This window comes from Sparus aurata, chromosome 13, assembly GCF_900880675.1.
Source record: "Sparus aurata chromosome 13, fSpaAur1.1, whole genome shotgun sequence".
NCBI classification, from domain to species: Eukaryota; Metazoa; Chordata; class Actinopteri; order Spariformes; family Sparidae; genus Sparus; species Sparus aurata.
Window position 1 is genome coordinate 34,185,733 of NC_044199.1, and position 17,473 is coordinate 34,203,205.

The 17,473-nt window shown below is 40.4% G+C and overlaps 1 protein-coding gene and 1 long non-coding RNA gene across 2 annotated transcripts; both read right to left on the bottom strand.

The window, feature by feature from the left end:
- Window positions 1–747: 747 nt before the first annotated feature.
- On the bottom strand, window positions 748–7,118 carry LOC115594744 (uncharacterized). Its single transcript, XR_003986547.1, has 3 exons — window positions 6,793–7,118; window positions 5,608–5,634; window positions 748–851 (listed from the first exon to the last, which is right to left on the bottom strand). It is a non-coding gene; the product is annotated as an uncharacterized LOC115594744 (long non-coding RNA).
- Window positions 7,119–9,187: 2,069 nt separating this feature from the next.
- LOC115593668 (hepatitis A virus cellular receptor 1 homolog) lies at window positions 9,188–13,748 on the bottom strand. Its single transcript, XM_030437258.1, has 8 exons — window positions 13,620–13,748; window positions 12,851–13,029; window positions 12,168–12,330; window positions 11,731–11,814; window positions 11,517–11,596; window positions 10,636–10,747; window positions 9,718–9,751; window positions 9,188–9,561 (listed from the first exon to the last, which is right to left on the bottom strand). Exons 1-8 carry the CDS (start codon window positions 13,687–13,689, stop codon window positions 9,477–9,479), a joined length of 807 nt encoding a protein of 268 aa, XP_030293118.1. The 5' UTR covers window positions 13,690–13,748; the 3' UTR covers window positions 9,188–9,476.
- Between the last annotated feature and the right edge of the window lie 3,725 nt (window positions 13,749–17,473).

The following is a 17,473-nucleotide window of genomic DNA, read 5'->3' on the forward strand; positions in this document are numbered from 1 at the left end:
AATGTGTGCAATCCAAAGTCTGACCATATGCACGCGGTTTTGTTTCCCACCTAAAGTCCATATTAAATGTCCCATAGTTTAATTATAAAGCTCTTCCAAGTGTTACACAAACATGTTCGGCATGAGACGGCAGAGGTTGTCCGGGACATTAAACGTCCTCACAGCGAACACAGGACTCATCTACTCACTACTCCGTCTTTACAGGCCACTTTAGTTACCACACTATTCAACTCTGACTTCACAACTTGTACATTGATCAGTTTTATAGAACAACCTGGATAGTAATTGTGTAGTAAGGCTCTTAGTGGTGGTGACTGTGATGTCGTCTGTTTGTAGCGAACATTAGCTTCTTACTGCTACACATTTAATTTATACTTGAAACTTTACAAAGTGGCATTCAATGTGTGAAGATTATCTCATGACCAGAACCTGGAAGGATCAGAAACTCATGTTTTATCCACAGAGATTATTTCTGTTATAATCCAAATCCAATTAGATAATCCCACAGAGGCAACCAGAGTGGTGCCAACATCAGTTTGCGACAAAAAATACATCATCCCTACACCCACTGTCTCATGGTGATCAGCCTATGGAAGTCAGCGCTGCCTTTGAGGTTGTGACTGCATAAAGAGACAGGAAGCAATGAGAAAACAACACCATAGCTCTGTGACAGTGACACAGAAAGACATGGAGAGACTGAAAATCAAGAGACAAAGTGTGTCCTTAAATGTTGTCTGACCTCTCAGGACTGTGGCTTTCTTCAGTTGATGTGCTGTCATCCTTTTCTTTTCCTCCAAGCTTAGATTGTCCAATGCTTCTGTCTCCCAGTTTTTGTGATGATGACGTTGAGTCTGAGGCAATGTCATAGCACAATGCATTTAGAAGGGCAAACAGCAAAGTCAACTGTTTCCTCTATGCCAGTGATCTGATTCTTTTGTATTCTGATGATTAAAATGTTCTGTAATCTCTGGTACTTCCCTAAAAATGTTATTTTTGCAATCAGTGAATAAACTGGTGAGGCATTTCAAAATGTAACACCAGCTGAATGATATTCTTTACTTTTTTTGGAAATATTCATTTACTCAACACCAGCTCACTGATATTCATGAAATGCTTGAGACGAACCAGATAAAACTCTTTTTTCACCAGTGTCCAGAACTTGCATCAAACCGTATAGTCATAGTCCAAAAAGTTGAAAGTTTTTCAATTTCCGAGATGTAATTCCAAATATTAAAATGCTCCTCTACAGTTCCGTCTAACTAGAATATCTTACAAACAGCTTATAAGTATATAAACTATAAATAACTTTGTTATAAACAACTTATTACTGTATGAATCAGCTGTAGCTGCTCTTATCAGTGCTATTTATATAGAACACCAACCCTTGTCATGGTTAGAAACATGATTCTGAGGAAAACATTAGTGATGAAAATTAAAACTATAAAACGTTGTAAACGGTTTAATTCACTGACTTGGGGACACAATGCATGGAGTGTAAATTTAGCAAAGAAGCTAACGTTAGCAGGGAGCTAATGCTAATGCGTCACACGGAAGCACCATGGGAGCCTTTTGCAATTTTTAACGTCTTTTAATGTTATTTGTATGCTCCTGCAAAGTACTTTGAGTGGTTTTGCGTCTGAATTGTGCTCTACAAATAAACTTGCCTTGCCTTGTTTGCACCACTGCAGATGTGAAGTTGCTCACATAGCGAGGTGGTTTTATAATAGCAATGTCATAAAAACACAATTTTCATTACTTTAAAGTCCGTGTAAACCAAAATCAGCCATTTTCTTCTAAACACATCAAACAGGTCATAAATGTGTTTACTTAAAACATGTAAAAGCCATTCGGCCATGTAGAATTTAATTTTGGAGCTAGGCTCAAACAGTTTTTCAACATTTCTGTGTTCAGGATTTAATGGGCGGGTCAGAAATCATGCAAATCATGGCCGCGTTCCGTAACGCGGCTATATGATTTGCATAAACCCCGCCCTGCTGCGGAAGTGCTATAAATACGTTCAGCGCGTCAGCTTCAGCGGTTCTCCCACTCACTCTCCAGTCTCGGATAGCATTGCTTACAATAGTTTGCAGCTAGCTAACCAGTCAACCAGTCAGCTCACCAGTCATGTCTCCTCCACATCCTCTGCATCTTTCCTGGATGCCACAGTGTGCAGGGTGACGGCGCTATTAGCTTATTTAAGTTTCCTTCGGATGACAACGTAAGGAAACAGGGGAGTCCTCTGACGCTGGTCAACTCCGTCCCCGGCTTGCATCCTCTCCTCCCGCCGACGAGGAGATGTGGCCGCTGCTGACCGCAGCTGACACTCTCTGTCCCGCTGACTGTGGGTCCCACCGGCATAATGTGGCCGCCGCGGCCGCCACCACCATCGCAGCTGCAGCCGACCCACTCCGTCCCGCTGACGGCGCGTCCCACCGGCATAATGTGGCCGCCGCCGTCAGCGGGACGGAGTGGGTCGGCTGCAGCTGCGGTGGTGGCGGCAGCGGCGGCCACATTATGCCGGGTCCCACCGGCGGTATGTGGCGGTAGTATCAGGGCTGCATTATTGGTGAGCCGTCCCAGTGTGAACGGATAATCCGGAGGCGCGGAGCGAGGGCGTGTCGGTCTGACAGTCTGATAACTGCACAGGTCCTTCACTCAACTAAATACAGAGAAATGTCCCACAAAGCAACGTTACATGACCGAACAAAAGTAACGTAGTAACTGTAACTGTCTTTAGCAACTTATATGAGGAAAACAAATCCCACAGCTGTATGTGGAGAAGCGTCTGTCCTCCTGTCCATCCCCTCCCTGTCCTCCCGACTCTTCCTCACATTTCTGCTCACAAAACAGCGTCTGTCACGCTTGTCACAAGACTTTAACTCACCGAGTGTTTGACGAAAATAAATCACCGCGACCGCTAGCCCTCCTGACCGAGACTACAGGAAACTGTCCCCCAGAAAACAGCCTCCGTCCCCGCTAGTGACAGAGTCAGACAGCGTCCTGTTTACTGATGGTGATTATGTATAATTATGTAATTTAGCGCGAAAAACTTCACTCCGTCACTTTCCAGGATGTTTAGTGGGTCAGGATCTCAATCACTACACGTTATAACAGCATCTATATGATTATAAACTGTCCGCGGGTTTAGATAGACAAGGGGAACACCTGGGGAACACCTGGGGAGACACCGACGTCATTAACATGACGTGTAGCCCCCGCCGCATGGGCGTGGTTCCAGCGCCTCTAACTGACACGCCCCCAGCGTTTCACAGCAGAAAGAAGTGCTTGTTTTTCCATGATTTTGAGACCTAATTTTATATACTTAACAATTTTTTTAATCTTTCAAATTTGGCTCAGTGGTCAATGATACATGTTTCTTTGGTGTGACAAACTCATAACACAATTTTTTTGCCGCTTTACACGGACTTTAATGTGGGTTTAAATGAGCACTCAATCAAAAGAGGATGTCATGAGAGATGCCCCCTATCTCGACTATTATTTATCCTAGTAGTTGAACCATTAGCAATAGCTGTACGAATGTACGTAGAAAAAGCTGGAATAATAATCGCTACACAGAACATTAAATGGCGATATATGCAGATGACCTAATTTTGTTTATGTAACATCTTCATGCAGCTATCCCTGGCCTGCTTAAGTTAATAAACGCATTTGGTGGTATCTCAGGCTGTACGATCAGTAACACCTAGTCCTCGGTTTTATTACTTGATGAGAAAAGGGAGGGAAAACTCACTTAGAGAGGTTTGACTGTTAAGTCTAACTATGAACCCTTAATGGAGGACATATTGGAATCAAAATGAACAAACTCCCTAAAATGGTGTATTTATTTCAGAATGGGTCACTGCCTCCACCCGATTACTTTTTTGAGAACACTGTGAAGCTGTTTATTGGATTCATAGGGGGAAACTATCAAGTTTGAATTACTGACTGTCCCTGCTACAGATATAAAAGACACACACAATAAACAGACAAACATAAATAGACACGTGTCCTCAGTGGTTAAAAAACATACACATGTTGGTTCCAATGTTTCCAAAAGCTGGAGGAACATCTTGTCTCACTTTGGGTCAGTCAAACACATTATAATCCCATTTCTTGACTCAATCAGCCGACACGTAAATTTATACATAAAATTCCTAAGTAATGCCTGAAAAGTGGGAACATTACAGTTCACCAACATCTTGTTAGCACTTTCCCACCTCGGGTACTTTAGCACGATTCTAAGAGCATCGTTATATTCCACCTTGATCTTGTTCATGTTTGCTTTACTGTGGCCACACCACAGGTCAGCTGTGTACAGCAGAGTGCAGATGCTCTAAAAAGAGCTGTTTTAACTTCATCAGTGCACATATGAAATTTGTGTGCCAGCATATTTGCCTGAGCATATAATTTATAGCACTGGCACTGAATATCATCACTAAGGTCATTCCTGATGATATATAAGTATTTGACTTTGGTTACAATAACTAGCTCTTGCTCAGACAAGTAAAAGGAGGGAAACGTTAGCTTCTGATCCTCCTCAGTTCTGGCTGTCATGATAACACTCTTTTTGGGATTAAAGTTGATGTCAAACTGCAAACCATACTTCGTACAAACTCTGAGCAGATGCTGTAAGCCAGCGCTATATGGTGACATAATGATTAAATCGTCAGCGTACATTAAATGGTTAATAAGCTGAATCCCCACCATACATCCAGTCTTACACTCTTCTAATTCTCTAGACAGATGTTAACAATATGATCAAAGTGTGGAATTATTAGAGAAGCTAGTCTGTTATCTCTGTAGAGTTCCATTTGGGGAAACCAGCATTTTACACAAGGAAGAGCTGATGTTGTATTTAGACAATGGGCGTCAAAGGGACCAGAAAATAAAATCATGATCTGTATCTACCAAACTCAGACAGCATGATGTCATTGGAAGAAATCATATGCAAGTATGCCATGTTTTTTTTAATTTCCTTCAGCTCAGAAGCTTTATTAGAACAAGCCAAAATGATCTCCTAATATATATTAATATCTAAAACTAAAGTCAGCTTTAGTCAAGGTGCTGTATCAGAACTGTTGCTATCCAACTCAACCCAAACAAACAGTGCATGGAGAGAAGATCTAGAAACAGACATATCATCAAAGGACTGGGAATCAGTATGCACTAAAGCTCACACACAATCCTGCAATACAATACTTAGACGGTTACAGTAGAAATGGCTCATGAAAACATATATTACAGCAGTTAAATTCAATAAATATAACAGGAATATCCAAGATTTATGTGGAAAATGCAGTGAGGCGAAGGGAACACAGTTTCATTGTATGTGGCAATGTGGTAAGTAAAAATGTATTATGGACGAGGTGAAACGGGCATAAAAAATACAAATTAATTAACCCTGTTTTCTCTAAATGTATAGATATGATGAAGAGGAGGAATAAATACTTGGTGATGTAAATCTTGCAGCGTGGATGACATCACAGAGTGAGTGTGTGTCAGGGTAAAATCCTTTTGTGTGTTCAAACAAAAACTTTAATGTTTTGCCTCGTGGGCGTGTCGGACGTCAGCAGTTTAAACACAAATGTGACTTTTTTTTAATCTTACCTGAAGCTACGAGTCCGATGGCCAGCACTGAAACACACAGAGACATCGTATTCTGAGCTTTAACACTATTTAATAATCAATTAATGTGACTCTTATTCAACAGTTCTATAACGACACACTCAGATCAACACAGTTCAAAGAAAAATGTATTCAAAATAGCTAACAAAGATTAGAACATTACTGTCGGAAATTCACTTTGTCCCTGTCACTTGTCATAGTTTTAATAAAACCTTAAAATTAAGCTTGACAAAAGATTAGTCAATTAATTGATAACTTGGGCACCTAAGTTATTTATGAAGCAAAAAATGTCTCTTATTAATAAATCCCTGTGAGCTCTGGGACATTTCCTGTTGTTGCAGACATTTTAAGACGTTAACAATCAATTGAATAATGAAGAAAATCATCAGCACATTCATTCATTAAAATAACTGTCAATTGCAGCTCTGAAAGTAAAACAGTTGAGATATCTGCATGAGAACATAAACGCTAAAATCTTTAAATTCAGTTGAGATCTCTGGTTACACTTGGACCAAACTTCATAAAAGTAATTTTAGAAATAAGAAAATTCTGGTTCTCGATCATTAATCCTGATGATAATTTATCAGTGAAGTCCTAAAAACGCTCAATTCTTAGATGGAGTTCTGAATGTAAAGTTCTGAACAAAGATACAAGTTTCCCTCCTTTTTTTAAATATTCAATTCGGTAACACTTCATTTTACAGGTATGGAAGTGTCATGGTTGGTAGGTGGCAGATACCAAGTGACATTATTTGAGATTATAAAGAGTTTACCACAATAATGTCTAACAATTAAAACGTGACGTGATCATCAGAAGCTGAGCAGAATTCTGTTGGAAGTTTCCTGAAAGTGTGATAAAGAATGTACCAGCGTTTTATTAACTGCATGTTGAAAAAATAAATACAATATGGTTATTAAATCAGTTATTAGAAACAGGAGGGAAACTCTTGTCTGAATTAAGAACTTTACATGCAGAACTCCATTTAAGAAATTAGTGATTTTATGACTTCACTGATGTACTCTCTTCAGGCTAATCTGGAACCAGAAATCTGATTTTTTAAACTATTTTATGACATCTTAACTGTTAATTCAAAGAAACAGAATATGCAGTAGCTTCTATGGAGACGTGTCCTATAAATGCGTCAGGTGAACAGGTCAGAGGACTCACCGGCCAGCAGGGTGAGCTTCAGCGACACCATGTTGGCAGCGCTGCAGGCAGCTCGTCGTGGTGCCACTGAGGTCCTCAGCTGCTCAGACGGATGGAAGCTTCCCTTCCAAAGGTCCCAAAGAAAACCTCATTCCACTCGAAAATATATACACCGACAACTCTCTGACTGTTTGATTAAGAACATGTCGTTCTGTTTGAATGAGGTCAAAACTGAATTTTGTCTCAAGTTTCATCTGTTGTTTGAATCTGCCTCGAGCACTTAACAAAGACTCTCAAAGCCTTGAGGCTCGGTGAGGTGGTTGGTCATAGGAATGAATCATCTGCCTGAAGATATTAACTTTAGGAAGTTTACGATGAGAACTGTGTTTACTGACCCAATACACTGTAAAAAGTACCAACTTAACCTTATATGAACACTTGGCTTTCTTCTTAAAGGAGCCATGTACAGGTGAGTCTCCAAACATATCAGAAATATCATGGAAAATGTTTTTGTTTTTCATGACTTAACTCAAAAAATAAACTTTATTATATTCTATATTTAGTAAACATGACGTGAAATATTTCAAGCCGTTTTTTGTCATAATTTTGATGATTATGTTTTACAGCTCATGAAAATTAAAAGCCCAGTATCTCAGAATATTACAAAATTACACAAGACCAATCAACAAAATGAGTTAGAATACAGAAATGTCAACCCTCTGAAAAGTATGTTTGTTTATGCACTCAGTACTTAGTCTGGGCTCCTTCTGCTTGCACACCTGCAAACTGTATGAAGATGCTGCAGCTCTACTGACTGTGGTATTACTGTGCTCCAGCCAAACAAATCTTTAGAGGGTTTCAAACATCAAAAAAATGAACCAACATTATGAACACAGTCGGTTTTGATGTTATGTTGAGGATATCCACTGAAGTTAGCATGCTAAACGTGTCACAAGAGTAACAAATATACACTACTTCTTTGTCCTTGTGGAGAAAGTCCCCAGACTCCCTTAAAGAAACACTAAATTTAGTGAGTTGTCGATTTAGGAGAGACTTTATAGACTTTGTGGAACTCTGTCTCTAACTAATTCTTAATCATTAAGGCCATCTTATAAATTCGGCATTAAATGCAAAACATTAAGTTGTTTCTTTCCTTATAAGAAGTGTCACAGCTACTTCTTGGTCCCCGTGGAGAAAGTCCCCAGACTCCCTTAAAAAAACGCTACATTTTGAGACTTGTCGCCTTCAGAAAAACTTTATAATCTTTTGAAACTCTTTTTAGAAAACATTGTTAACTATTTGGGTCTGCTTGTTAATTCTGCAAATGTTACACATGAATATATTTCTTTCTTTGTGTAAAAAATATCATATCGGTTCGTTCCAGTCACGTAGGTGTGTGCATATCGAGCAGGAAATTGAGATGCATGTTAATGCCAGTCGTGAAATTTTAACAGCCTCGATGACTTGAATCTTATTTCCGTGATGGAGAGCTTCACAGCTCTGTCAGTTTGGTATTGTGGCGCTCAGGTGGGTGGAGAGGAACGAACAGGTGGGAGGATTATGCTAACGAGGCTGCACAAAGAGACATTTCATTTTTGGTGGACTCAGGTCTCATGGCCCATCTGTTTCTGAACATCAATCTGATGATGTTACAGACTATTTTCATCAAATGCACAGAAATAAATGTAAAACCATTAAATGAATCACTCCACAACCAGCGAACGTATTCAAATAACGCTGGAATGATATGTGGCCTCTTGTTTCATGTGTTATGAAGAACATGTTTCAGACACAGCTTTCTGGATTTTGATTGGTTTTTATTCAGCTTGTTTTAAAAAAGTTACAACAACTGGAAACACAATGAAAAAAGACAAAGTACAGCAGCAGAGTCCTGAAAGCATCGCTGCACACACACACACACACACACACACACACACACACAGACACACACACACACACACACACACACACACACACACACACACACACACACACAGCTGCAGCTCAAATTAAGTCGGTGTTTGAAATACAGCAGAGCTTCAGGGGGTCCCGAATATTATTTTCTATGTCTCGTGTCCTCGATTAAACTGAATCTGGAAACAAGGTAATAAAATAATAAAGAATGAGGTTTTTGAGATCAGCTGCTGTTTAAACTGTGAATCTTTCATAAAAGCACACAGTTATAAGTTCAGTCCTGCTGTTGGATGTTTCCCTGGAGACCGTCACGGCAAACAGGCATTGAACTGGGCCAAGATGATATCCTGCATTAAAGGAGCAGTCTGTAGTTTAAAGGAGCAGTCTGTAGTTTAAAGGAGCAGTAGTAGTTTTGGGGCAGAAATGTTAATGAGCAGAGAAAAATCCTCTTTGGCTGATTTTTTTTCTGCCTAAACAAACTAAATAAACAAACTGTCTTTGTTTTCATGACTGAACAAACAAACGGAGCTTAAAGGACAACACAGCTTTTGCTGTTTTACTTTGTGTATAAGTGGCGGACCCTGCCACGCTTCTAGCCTCAAACAGCTGGTTTATTCAGGACCCCCTGACTGTCTTATTCATATTTCGCACACTGAATAAAATGTACAGCAAACCAGCACCTGCTCAGTCAGACACGTGTAGCTGTATGATAAAAGTGTGTGTGCATGATAATATATGAAATGTCGTAAGGTTTAATGTGTTCTGTGTGGTCTAGGTGTGAACGAGGCTCTCTAGTCCAGAGTGTAGATGTTCTCCTGGACCGGTCTTCTCATCCGGATCTCGTAGATGATGTGAGGATGTTCTTCAGTGGAGAAACTGCAAGAGAGAGGAAGAGTTAACAGACGCTGAGCAAACAGCAGGTCGACACAGGAGGTCAGTTCTCGTCTTAACTGACGGCAGGATAACAAATCTGTTTCTCAAATACCAACATCGCGCACAAGTGAAAGACACAGCGACCTGTGTTGAACTCACCAGCCGGTCTTTAAGGCTCTTCTGTATATTCCACCTGCAGGAAAATGAATAAGATTTGAATATGAAACGTTAAATCTGCAGACTTGTTTAGTCGGGAGGAGATACTGAAGGTGATTAGGGTTTAAACCTGCTTTAATACAGTTATATGTTGTATCTTCATTTTTTTGATATTTTACTTTAAAATATGCAAATGAGGCATTACAGACACTGTGAAATCTGAAAAGTGACTCGTGCAACTTAAATGTAATGGTCTTACTTTACTTGACAGTTCTTTGGTTTCCTGGCTTTTAAAAAAAAAGTAAAGTCAGACCTGAACTTTGGAGATCTTTTTTGATCGCTGGGTAAATCAGAAAATAGTGTTTTTAGGAGAGAAATGTTCAATAACTCGGGCTGTGAATGATGTATAAACAAAGTCTTCTGTAAACAAAACCTTCAGAACATAAACAGGAACAGAAGTGGAAGGTTTGGTGTGTCGGTGCTGATGGAGCAGAGAGTTCTGGCTCAGAGAACATCAGTCAGAACTTTGGTGAACAGGGTCAAAACCATACATTTCCATCACCAAAAAACTCCCCTACACAATTATTTCTATATATTATATATACATATATATATATATGTATATTTCACTTTTTATGTTGAATTATGCAAATGAAATATGCACGAACAGAAAAATGAACTAAGATTAAACATCTAAATGTGTATTTTGGATGTTTCCTTTCAACTGGTCTGAATACGAGAAATAAGAAAAACTGGTATGAAAATAAAAACAATGATTTCTCATAAACACATCAAGCTGTTTGCAAACTTCACTGTGGAGCAAACGACAGCATGAACAGTGATCTTGGTTCATATTGTCTCTCTATGATGTGAGCAAGCTGCTGGGAGACGTTCTACACGGGATGAAAAGAGAAAACGTACGTTTAAACGCCAGAAATAGAAAAACTGCCGCCAACATCAACAACACGCTGAGAGAGAGCGAGAGGACGGGAACGTTGATCTGAAGGGAGAGAGACGGGAGAGAGTCCTCCACCTGACGCAGAGACAGAGAGAGAGAGAAAGTTATTATCCTTCACAACACACTGCTTTAAATCAGAACCAGAATCGCTTTTATTGCCAAGTAAGTTTATAAATACAAGGAGCTTACAAAACTAAAAGTACTTAAAGGACAAAACTATAAAAATATAGTGTGAATATAAATATAACAGACTGTGACCGATCTTAAAGCTGGTGAAGACGTCCAGATTTGTCCAGCTGTGCAAAAAGTTTGAACTAGAGTGCGACGTCGCCGTAGATACTGATCTTACAATGTGCTAACTGAGAGCGTCAGTGGCTAACCAGAGCTAAGCTAGCTTCAGGAATAACCAGCTGCTGGCTGCAGCTTCATAGTTTTATTGTAAACTGGGCCTCAGGTAGAATTTCAGCCCTAAAAAACTACAAAATTCAGAGAGAGTTGCAAGACTGGGGGTGACAGACAAGCACCGGGCTTTGAACACAGTTTGTTTGTGTAATTACAACTTCAAATGATGTGCCGGAGCCCAAAAAGACTTTTCACCATGAGCTTACCCCTCGAAATGTTTTGTTTCACCATCAGAATTTGAGCCATTCGATCCGATAACATTTGAAAAGTCAAGAACTGCCGCAAGATTAGATCATTTTATTCCCATTCAAGTTAGCCGGGCGCTAAACATCGCCAGACGTCTCTCACGTGGTCTTTGGGCCCAAAAACAGCCACGATTCTGTCCATAATCTGACATTATGGGATGGTGGTGGTGGTGGTGGTGGTTGTCATGGTGACTCACAGTGACGGTGTCAGAGCGCTGCAGGGTGGAGTTCCTCCTCAGAAGATCCAGCTGAGACGACAGCAGGGATTTCCAGTTTACTACATGGAGGCAGAGCAGACAGAACTGTCACGTGATCACGCTCTGGACCAGGACACCCAGTGTTACCAGCACCATGATCCAGTACCACCCAGAGAGAGCTGGACCCAAGCTGCTTCAGTGTGACCTGTCTCACCTGTGGAGGTCGACGGCTCCGTCACTCGATTGGTTGTTGCTGCCATGGTTGTTGTTGTTGTTGGAGGAGAACTGGTGACCGGAGCTGCGGAGAACAAACCCGATGAAACAGGATCAGCAGGAGTGTCGGTGCTGATACCGTCAAATTACACATCTTATTGTACTGAGCGTGATAACATCGTGAGGACGGGTTAAATCATGAAATATTTAATCATGGAATTAACAAACAATTCCTTAACTGTGATTCAACAGATTAAAGTTCACGCACATGAACATTAAAGATTGCTGTGATCGTTCCTGCTGTTTACACGTCCTAAATAAACTCTCAGTGTAAGAGCGGGGCGACAAAATCCACATTCTGTGCAGATATTCCACATTTAATTTATTTTATGTGAACATGTCCTTTAATTGTGCATGTTCTGTTAAAGAGTCGCTCACCTTTGACCACCCTCAGGTTCATGATCACTTTCTTGTCGTTGAAGATGCCGTCGATGTCCACCCTGCAGCAGTACGGCCCGCTGTCCGTCCGCCGCACATTCAGGATGTCCAGGTCCATCTGTCCGTCCAGGACGTCCCCGGTCAGCCGGTACCGGTCCTCCACCTGCAGCACCAGGGTCAGGGTTCAATCACTACCACTTTGATCTTAAGGCTGAATCAGAGTGCGTGTATATATGAGCTGACTTTCATGTCGGCATTACAGCTGGATGAGAACATTTGTGAGCGTGAAACCACTGAAGAGTTTATAGAAGACTTAGTGGAAATATTTTTGACGAGATGTCCTAACACTTCCCAGGCGTCTTATTGGCAAAAAAAGCAGATCTTTTTAATGCTCGACAGCTTGGCAAGACAACTATCAAGTGAGAGACCGCTGTGTGAGATGGTGTTTCAATGTTTGCAAGCATGAAACCGCTGATATTCAAGAGAAGGTGCTGGGACATTTTCCTGCAGTGTTTGCTGCAACCAAAACATGATGTTTTATGGCTCCAACAGGTGGTTTTCAAAGAGTGTTTCAAAGTTTCAACATATCTGTTGTTTGCAGAAATGTACATGGTGAGCTTCTCGTTTTGTCCAGCTGTGCGTCATATTGTCTAATCAGACCAACATATTTAAGATTTCATGACCTTGGAGATGACGCCATTCTCATCCGTCTGCACCAGGATGTTGCTGCACCAGAAGGTCCCGCAGCCGCGGCCCCAGCAGACCCGGCTCAGCCCGAAACGCTTCACGGAGTACTGACAGGACAGCGAGGCCACGCCCCCCTCCAGCACTTTGAAACAGGAAACAGACGGAAAGTGTCCACCTGCAGCACAGAGACACACCTGACACACCTGACACACACCTGACACACCTGACACAGCTGTGCTTCAGTCCGACATCCATCCAGGTGATGTTTTGTCATAAATTAAACGATCCACTGATTTATTGCAGCAATTATTTCTCAACCATATAAATAATCATTAAAGACCCATCAGTGAGAATCTTCTGCTTTCTTTTCTATGATTCACAACAACAAAGATCATGAAGCGTCACTCGGCTCTGTCACCACCTTTCTTACTGTTTACAGGTTAATATACAAACCAAATGATAGATTAATGTTGACAATAATCAGCAGATGAATCCATAATGAAAACTAACGAGCAGTCCAACACAGAAAGAGCTCCACAATAGTAATCTGATTACACTTACAGGAGACATTTCTCTTTAAATGCTTTAATTTTCCTGATTAGAAAAACAAACTTTCACCAAACTTACAGTTGCTGAATACTTCCTCCTCATTTCACTTGCAACAGAGTATTATTACAGAGTGGTATTAGTACTTTTACTGGAGTAAAGTATCCGATTACTTCCTCCTCGATAGATGTGCTGTGATGTCAGCTATTTGTGTCTCACCTGACAGGACGAAGAGGACGATGATGAAGGTCTGAGGCGTTCGACGGCGGCGAGGCGAGACGGCGGCCATCCTGTGACTGTTACTCTGAGTGTGTGTGTGTGTGTGTGTGTGTGTGTGTGTGTGTGTGTGTGTGTGTGTGTGTGTGTGTGTGTGTCTGTGTGTGTGTGTGTGCGTGTGTGTTTGTGTGTGTGTGTGTGTGTTCATTGTCCACTTTGACGAACAGAGTGAGGCTGTGACAGAGGAGCTGTGATGTCGGGGCTGCAGAGACACAGTGTGTTACTGTTTCTGTGTGTGTGTGTGTGTGTGTGTGACGTCTCCATGATGAAGTCGTCAATGATTCTCTGTCTCTGACTCTGAGTGCAGCGGTGGAGAGTAACTAAGTACATCACAGTACTTTACTTTACTTTGAGGCACTTGTACATCTCAGAGGGAGAGAGTTTTTGGTCTTTAACCTCATCTCATCGAGCACAAAGTAAATCACGTGTTGTTGGTGAATCATCTGGAGTACAGACATGATGTTGGGCTCTTTTGAGGCAAATTATTTTTCCCCAAAACTCATTATAGTCATTATTTCCTTATTCACACTAACTTTGTGTACATGAAAAAGTCAAAAAACAAGTACTGAAGTGGAAAAACAGCCTTTTCAAAGAGCACATAACTACATAAACGTGCATCATTTCCAAGTTTAGGCTTTTAAAAGCAGTAGTAAACTATATGTTACTGTCATTGGCTACATGGATTAATATACAGATATTAAGAGCAGCTGGATGAAGCTTATTCAACCTGGAACAAGGCTTAATGTGGATAAATGTGTCATCACTTAAACATCTCAGCTGTTTTCACGCTGATGTGCATAAAAACTGGAACCAATATTGATCCAGAGGACAAATATTGAAGGTTGTACAGTTATCAAACCTTCAGGGAGAGAAGCTGCAGGAGGAAATTATAAAAAACGTGACGTGTTTGTGATCACATCAAGTACAGTTTAATGTTTGACTCACATCGACAGGCGTCAGTCCAGTTTCAGGCTCCACACTGAAGTATTTACCCATCAGGAGGAACTCTGACTTCTCATCATCATGTCCAAAACTTTGGTTCATGCAGATCTGATGACAGTCACATCAGCCTCAGCCTGTCTAGTGCTAATTAGCAATGTTAGCATGCTAACATTTACTGCTAACCGGCCAATGTCAGCAGCCAATGTTTCTGAACTCTTTCAACTTATTTCTCCATTGATCTGTTTGTATACGCAACATCGCCAGACTCCATTAACAAAATGCACAATTTTAAGAGTTGTTTCATGAGGAGAAACTTGACAATCTTTGTGAAACAGCTGTGAAACATTCTAAGTGTAACAGCCTGTCTGCTTCTGTGTCTAAAGCTGTTGTTGAATCATCGGAGCACAGACATGATTTTGGGCTCTTCTGAGAGGTGAAGTATTTTCCCCAAAACTCATTATAGTCATTATTTCCTTATTCACACTAACTTTGTGTACATGAAAAAGTCAAAAAACAAGTACTGAAGTGGAAAAACAGCCTTTTCAAAGAGCACATAACTACATAAATGTGCATCATTTCCAAGTTTAGGCTTTTAAAAGTGGTAGTAAACTATTTGTTACTGTCATTGGCTACATGGAGCACCAATCATCCGGAGGCTGGTGTGTAAGTGGCTCAGGAAAGAAGAGCGAGTGGGTCACGTGTCTACAGGATCACTCTTTGGCCTGAACCATTAACCACAACATCACCAGACTCCATTAACAAATCATGCGATTTTAAGTGTTGTTGAGTTATAACAAACTTTATAACATTGTGAAACTGTGTCTGTGACAGATTGTAACTCATTGTGTCCTTGTTGTAAATTCAGCATTAAATCTTTCAGCTGAAGTTGTTTGTCTCCTTGTAAAAAGTGTCAGTTTGTGGCAGCATGTCTGTACCAGCCTGTCTGCTTCTGTGTCTAAAGTGCTAAAGTCTTACCTGCCAACATTGATCAGCTGTTTGAACACACTGTTTACACTGATGTCACCATTTACACTCCATTTATGAAAGAAGAAACATGTTATTGATCTAAACATGTCACATGTTACAAAGACACTAAACAGTAACAATATAGGCTACTTCTTTGTCCCCGTGGAGAAAGTCCCCAGACTCCCTTAACAAATGTGTCAGTTAATTATCTGTGTTTCTGTAGTTTTGTGAACTAGCTGGACGGCTAGTGCTGTTTTCTGTCTTCCTGTTTGAAGCTACAGAACTTCGTCTGTGCAGCTTTTTTCAAACAAGGTGATAGAATTAAAAATAAAACTGTCTTCAGTGCAACAACAGGTTTTAGTTTGTTTTTTAAATGAGGTCACACCTTGAAAAAACAATTAGATGGTGAATTTGTATATAATCCATCATAAATCTTATCAGCATATTTGGCCGGAGAATGAAATGTTCTGTTTACAGGCTAATTAAATTAATCACAAATGAGTCCATAAACACTTGAAATGGTGAACTGAAATAAAGTTGTTAAACTGACTGCAGGATAATTGCACTTTAATCTGAAATTGAAAAAATTGCAGGACTTAAAATGAAGCATTTCTGTCCCCCGATTAAAGTTATTCTGTTTTATTTCCATTAACAGAGACGAGGAGGAACGCAGTGTTTTTACTCTGATGGAAGGAAATACTGCAAACAAAGGCTGTCTGTAACACACACACACACACACACACACACACACACACACTGACGTTGGCTGTGTGGAGACGTCGCAGAAACACAAAGGACTCATTATTCACATCAAATATTTCTTTCTTTTCTTCACATCATCTTTTTTTCTCCCCAAACTGACAAAATAAGAGGCTTTTAATTAAAATTAAAAAAACTGAATATTTAACTAAAACATGTTGAAGATGTCGTGAGATAACGTTCCCACATGGGAGGCACAATGACTCGTGGTGATCATGAAGAAGAAACTAAACAAAGTTAACAAGCTTTATATTTTTAAGACAAAATTCTGTGGTGAGCAAAGTAAATTCAATTCAGATATTAAGAGTAGCTGGATGAAGTTTATTCAACCTGGAACAAGGCTTAATGTGGATAAATGTGTCATCACTTAAACATCTCAGCTGTTTTCACACTGATGTGCATAAAAACTGAAACCAATATTGATCCAGAGGACAAATATTGAAGGTTGTACAGTTATCAAACCTTCAGGGAGAGAAGCTGCAGGAGGACACTATAAAAATGTGACATGTGTTTGATCACGTCAGAGAAAAGACGACTCAGAGCAGAAACACCAGTTTAATGTTTGACTCACATCAACAGGCGTCAGCTCTGTGTTCTGCTCCACTGGACTGTATACGCAACATCACCAGACTCCATTAACAAAACACACAATCTTAAGACTTGTTTCATGAGGAGAAACCACACAATCTTTGTGAAACAGCTGTGACACATTCTAACTGTACCAGCCTGTCTGCCTCTGTGTCTAAAGCTGTTGTTGAGTCATCGGAGCACAGACATGATTTTGGGCTCTTCTGAGAGGTGAAGTATTTTCCCCAAAACTCATTATAGTCGTTATTTCCTTATTCACACTAATTTTGTGTACATACAAAAGTCATAAAACAAGTGCTAAAGCGAAAAAACAGCCTATTTAAAGAGCATAAAACTATGTAAATGTGCATCATTTCCAAGTTTAAACCTTTTAAAAGCGGCAGTAAACTATATGTTACTGTCATTGGCTACATGGAGCACCAATCATCCGGAGGCTGGTGTGTAAGGGGCTCAGGATCACTCTTTGGCTTGAACCAGTTACCGCAACATCACCAGACTCCGTTAACAAATCATGCGATTTTAAGAGTTGTTGAATTATAACA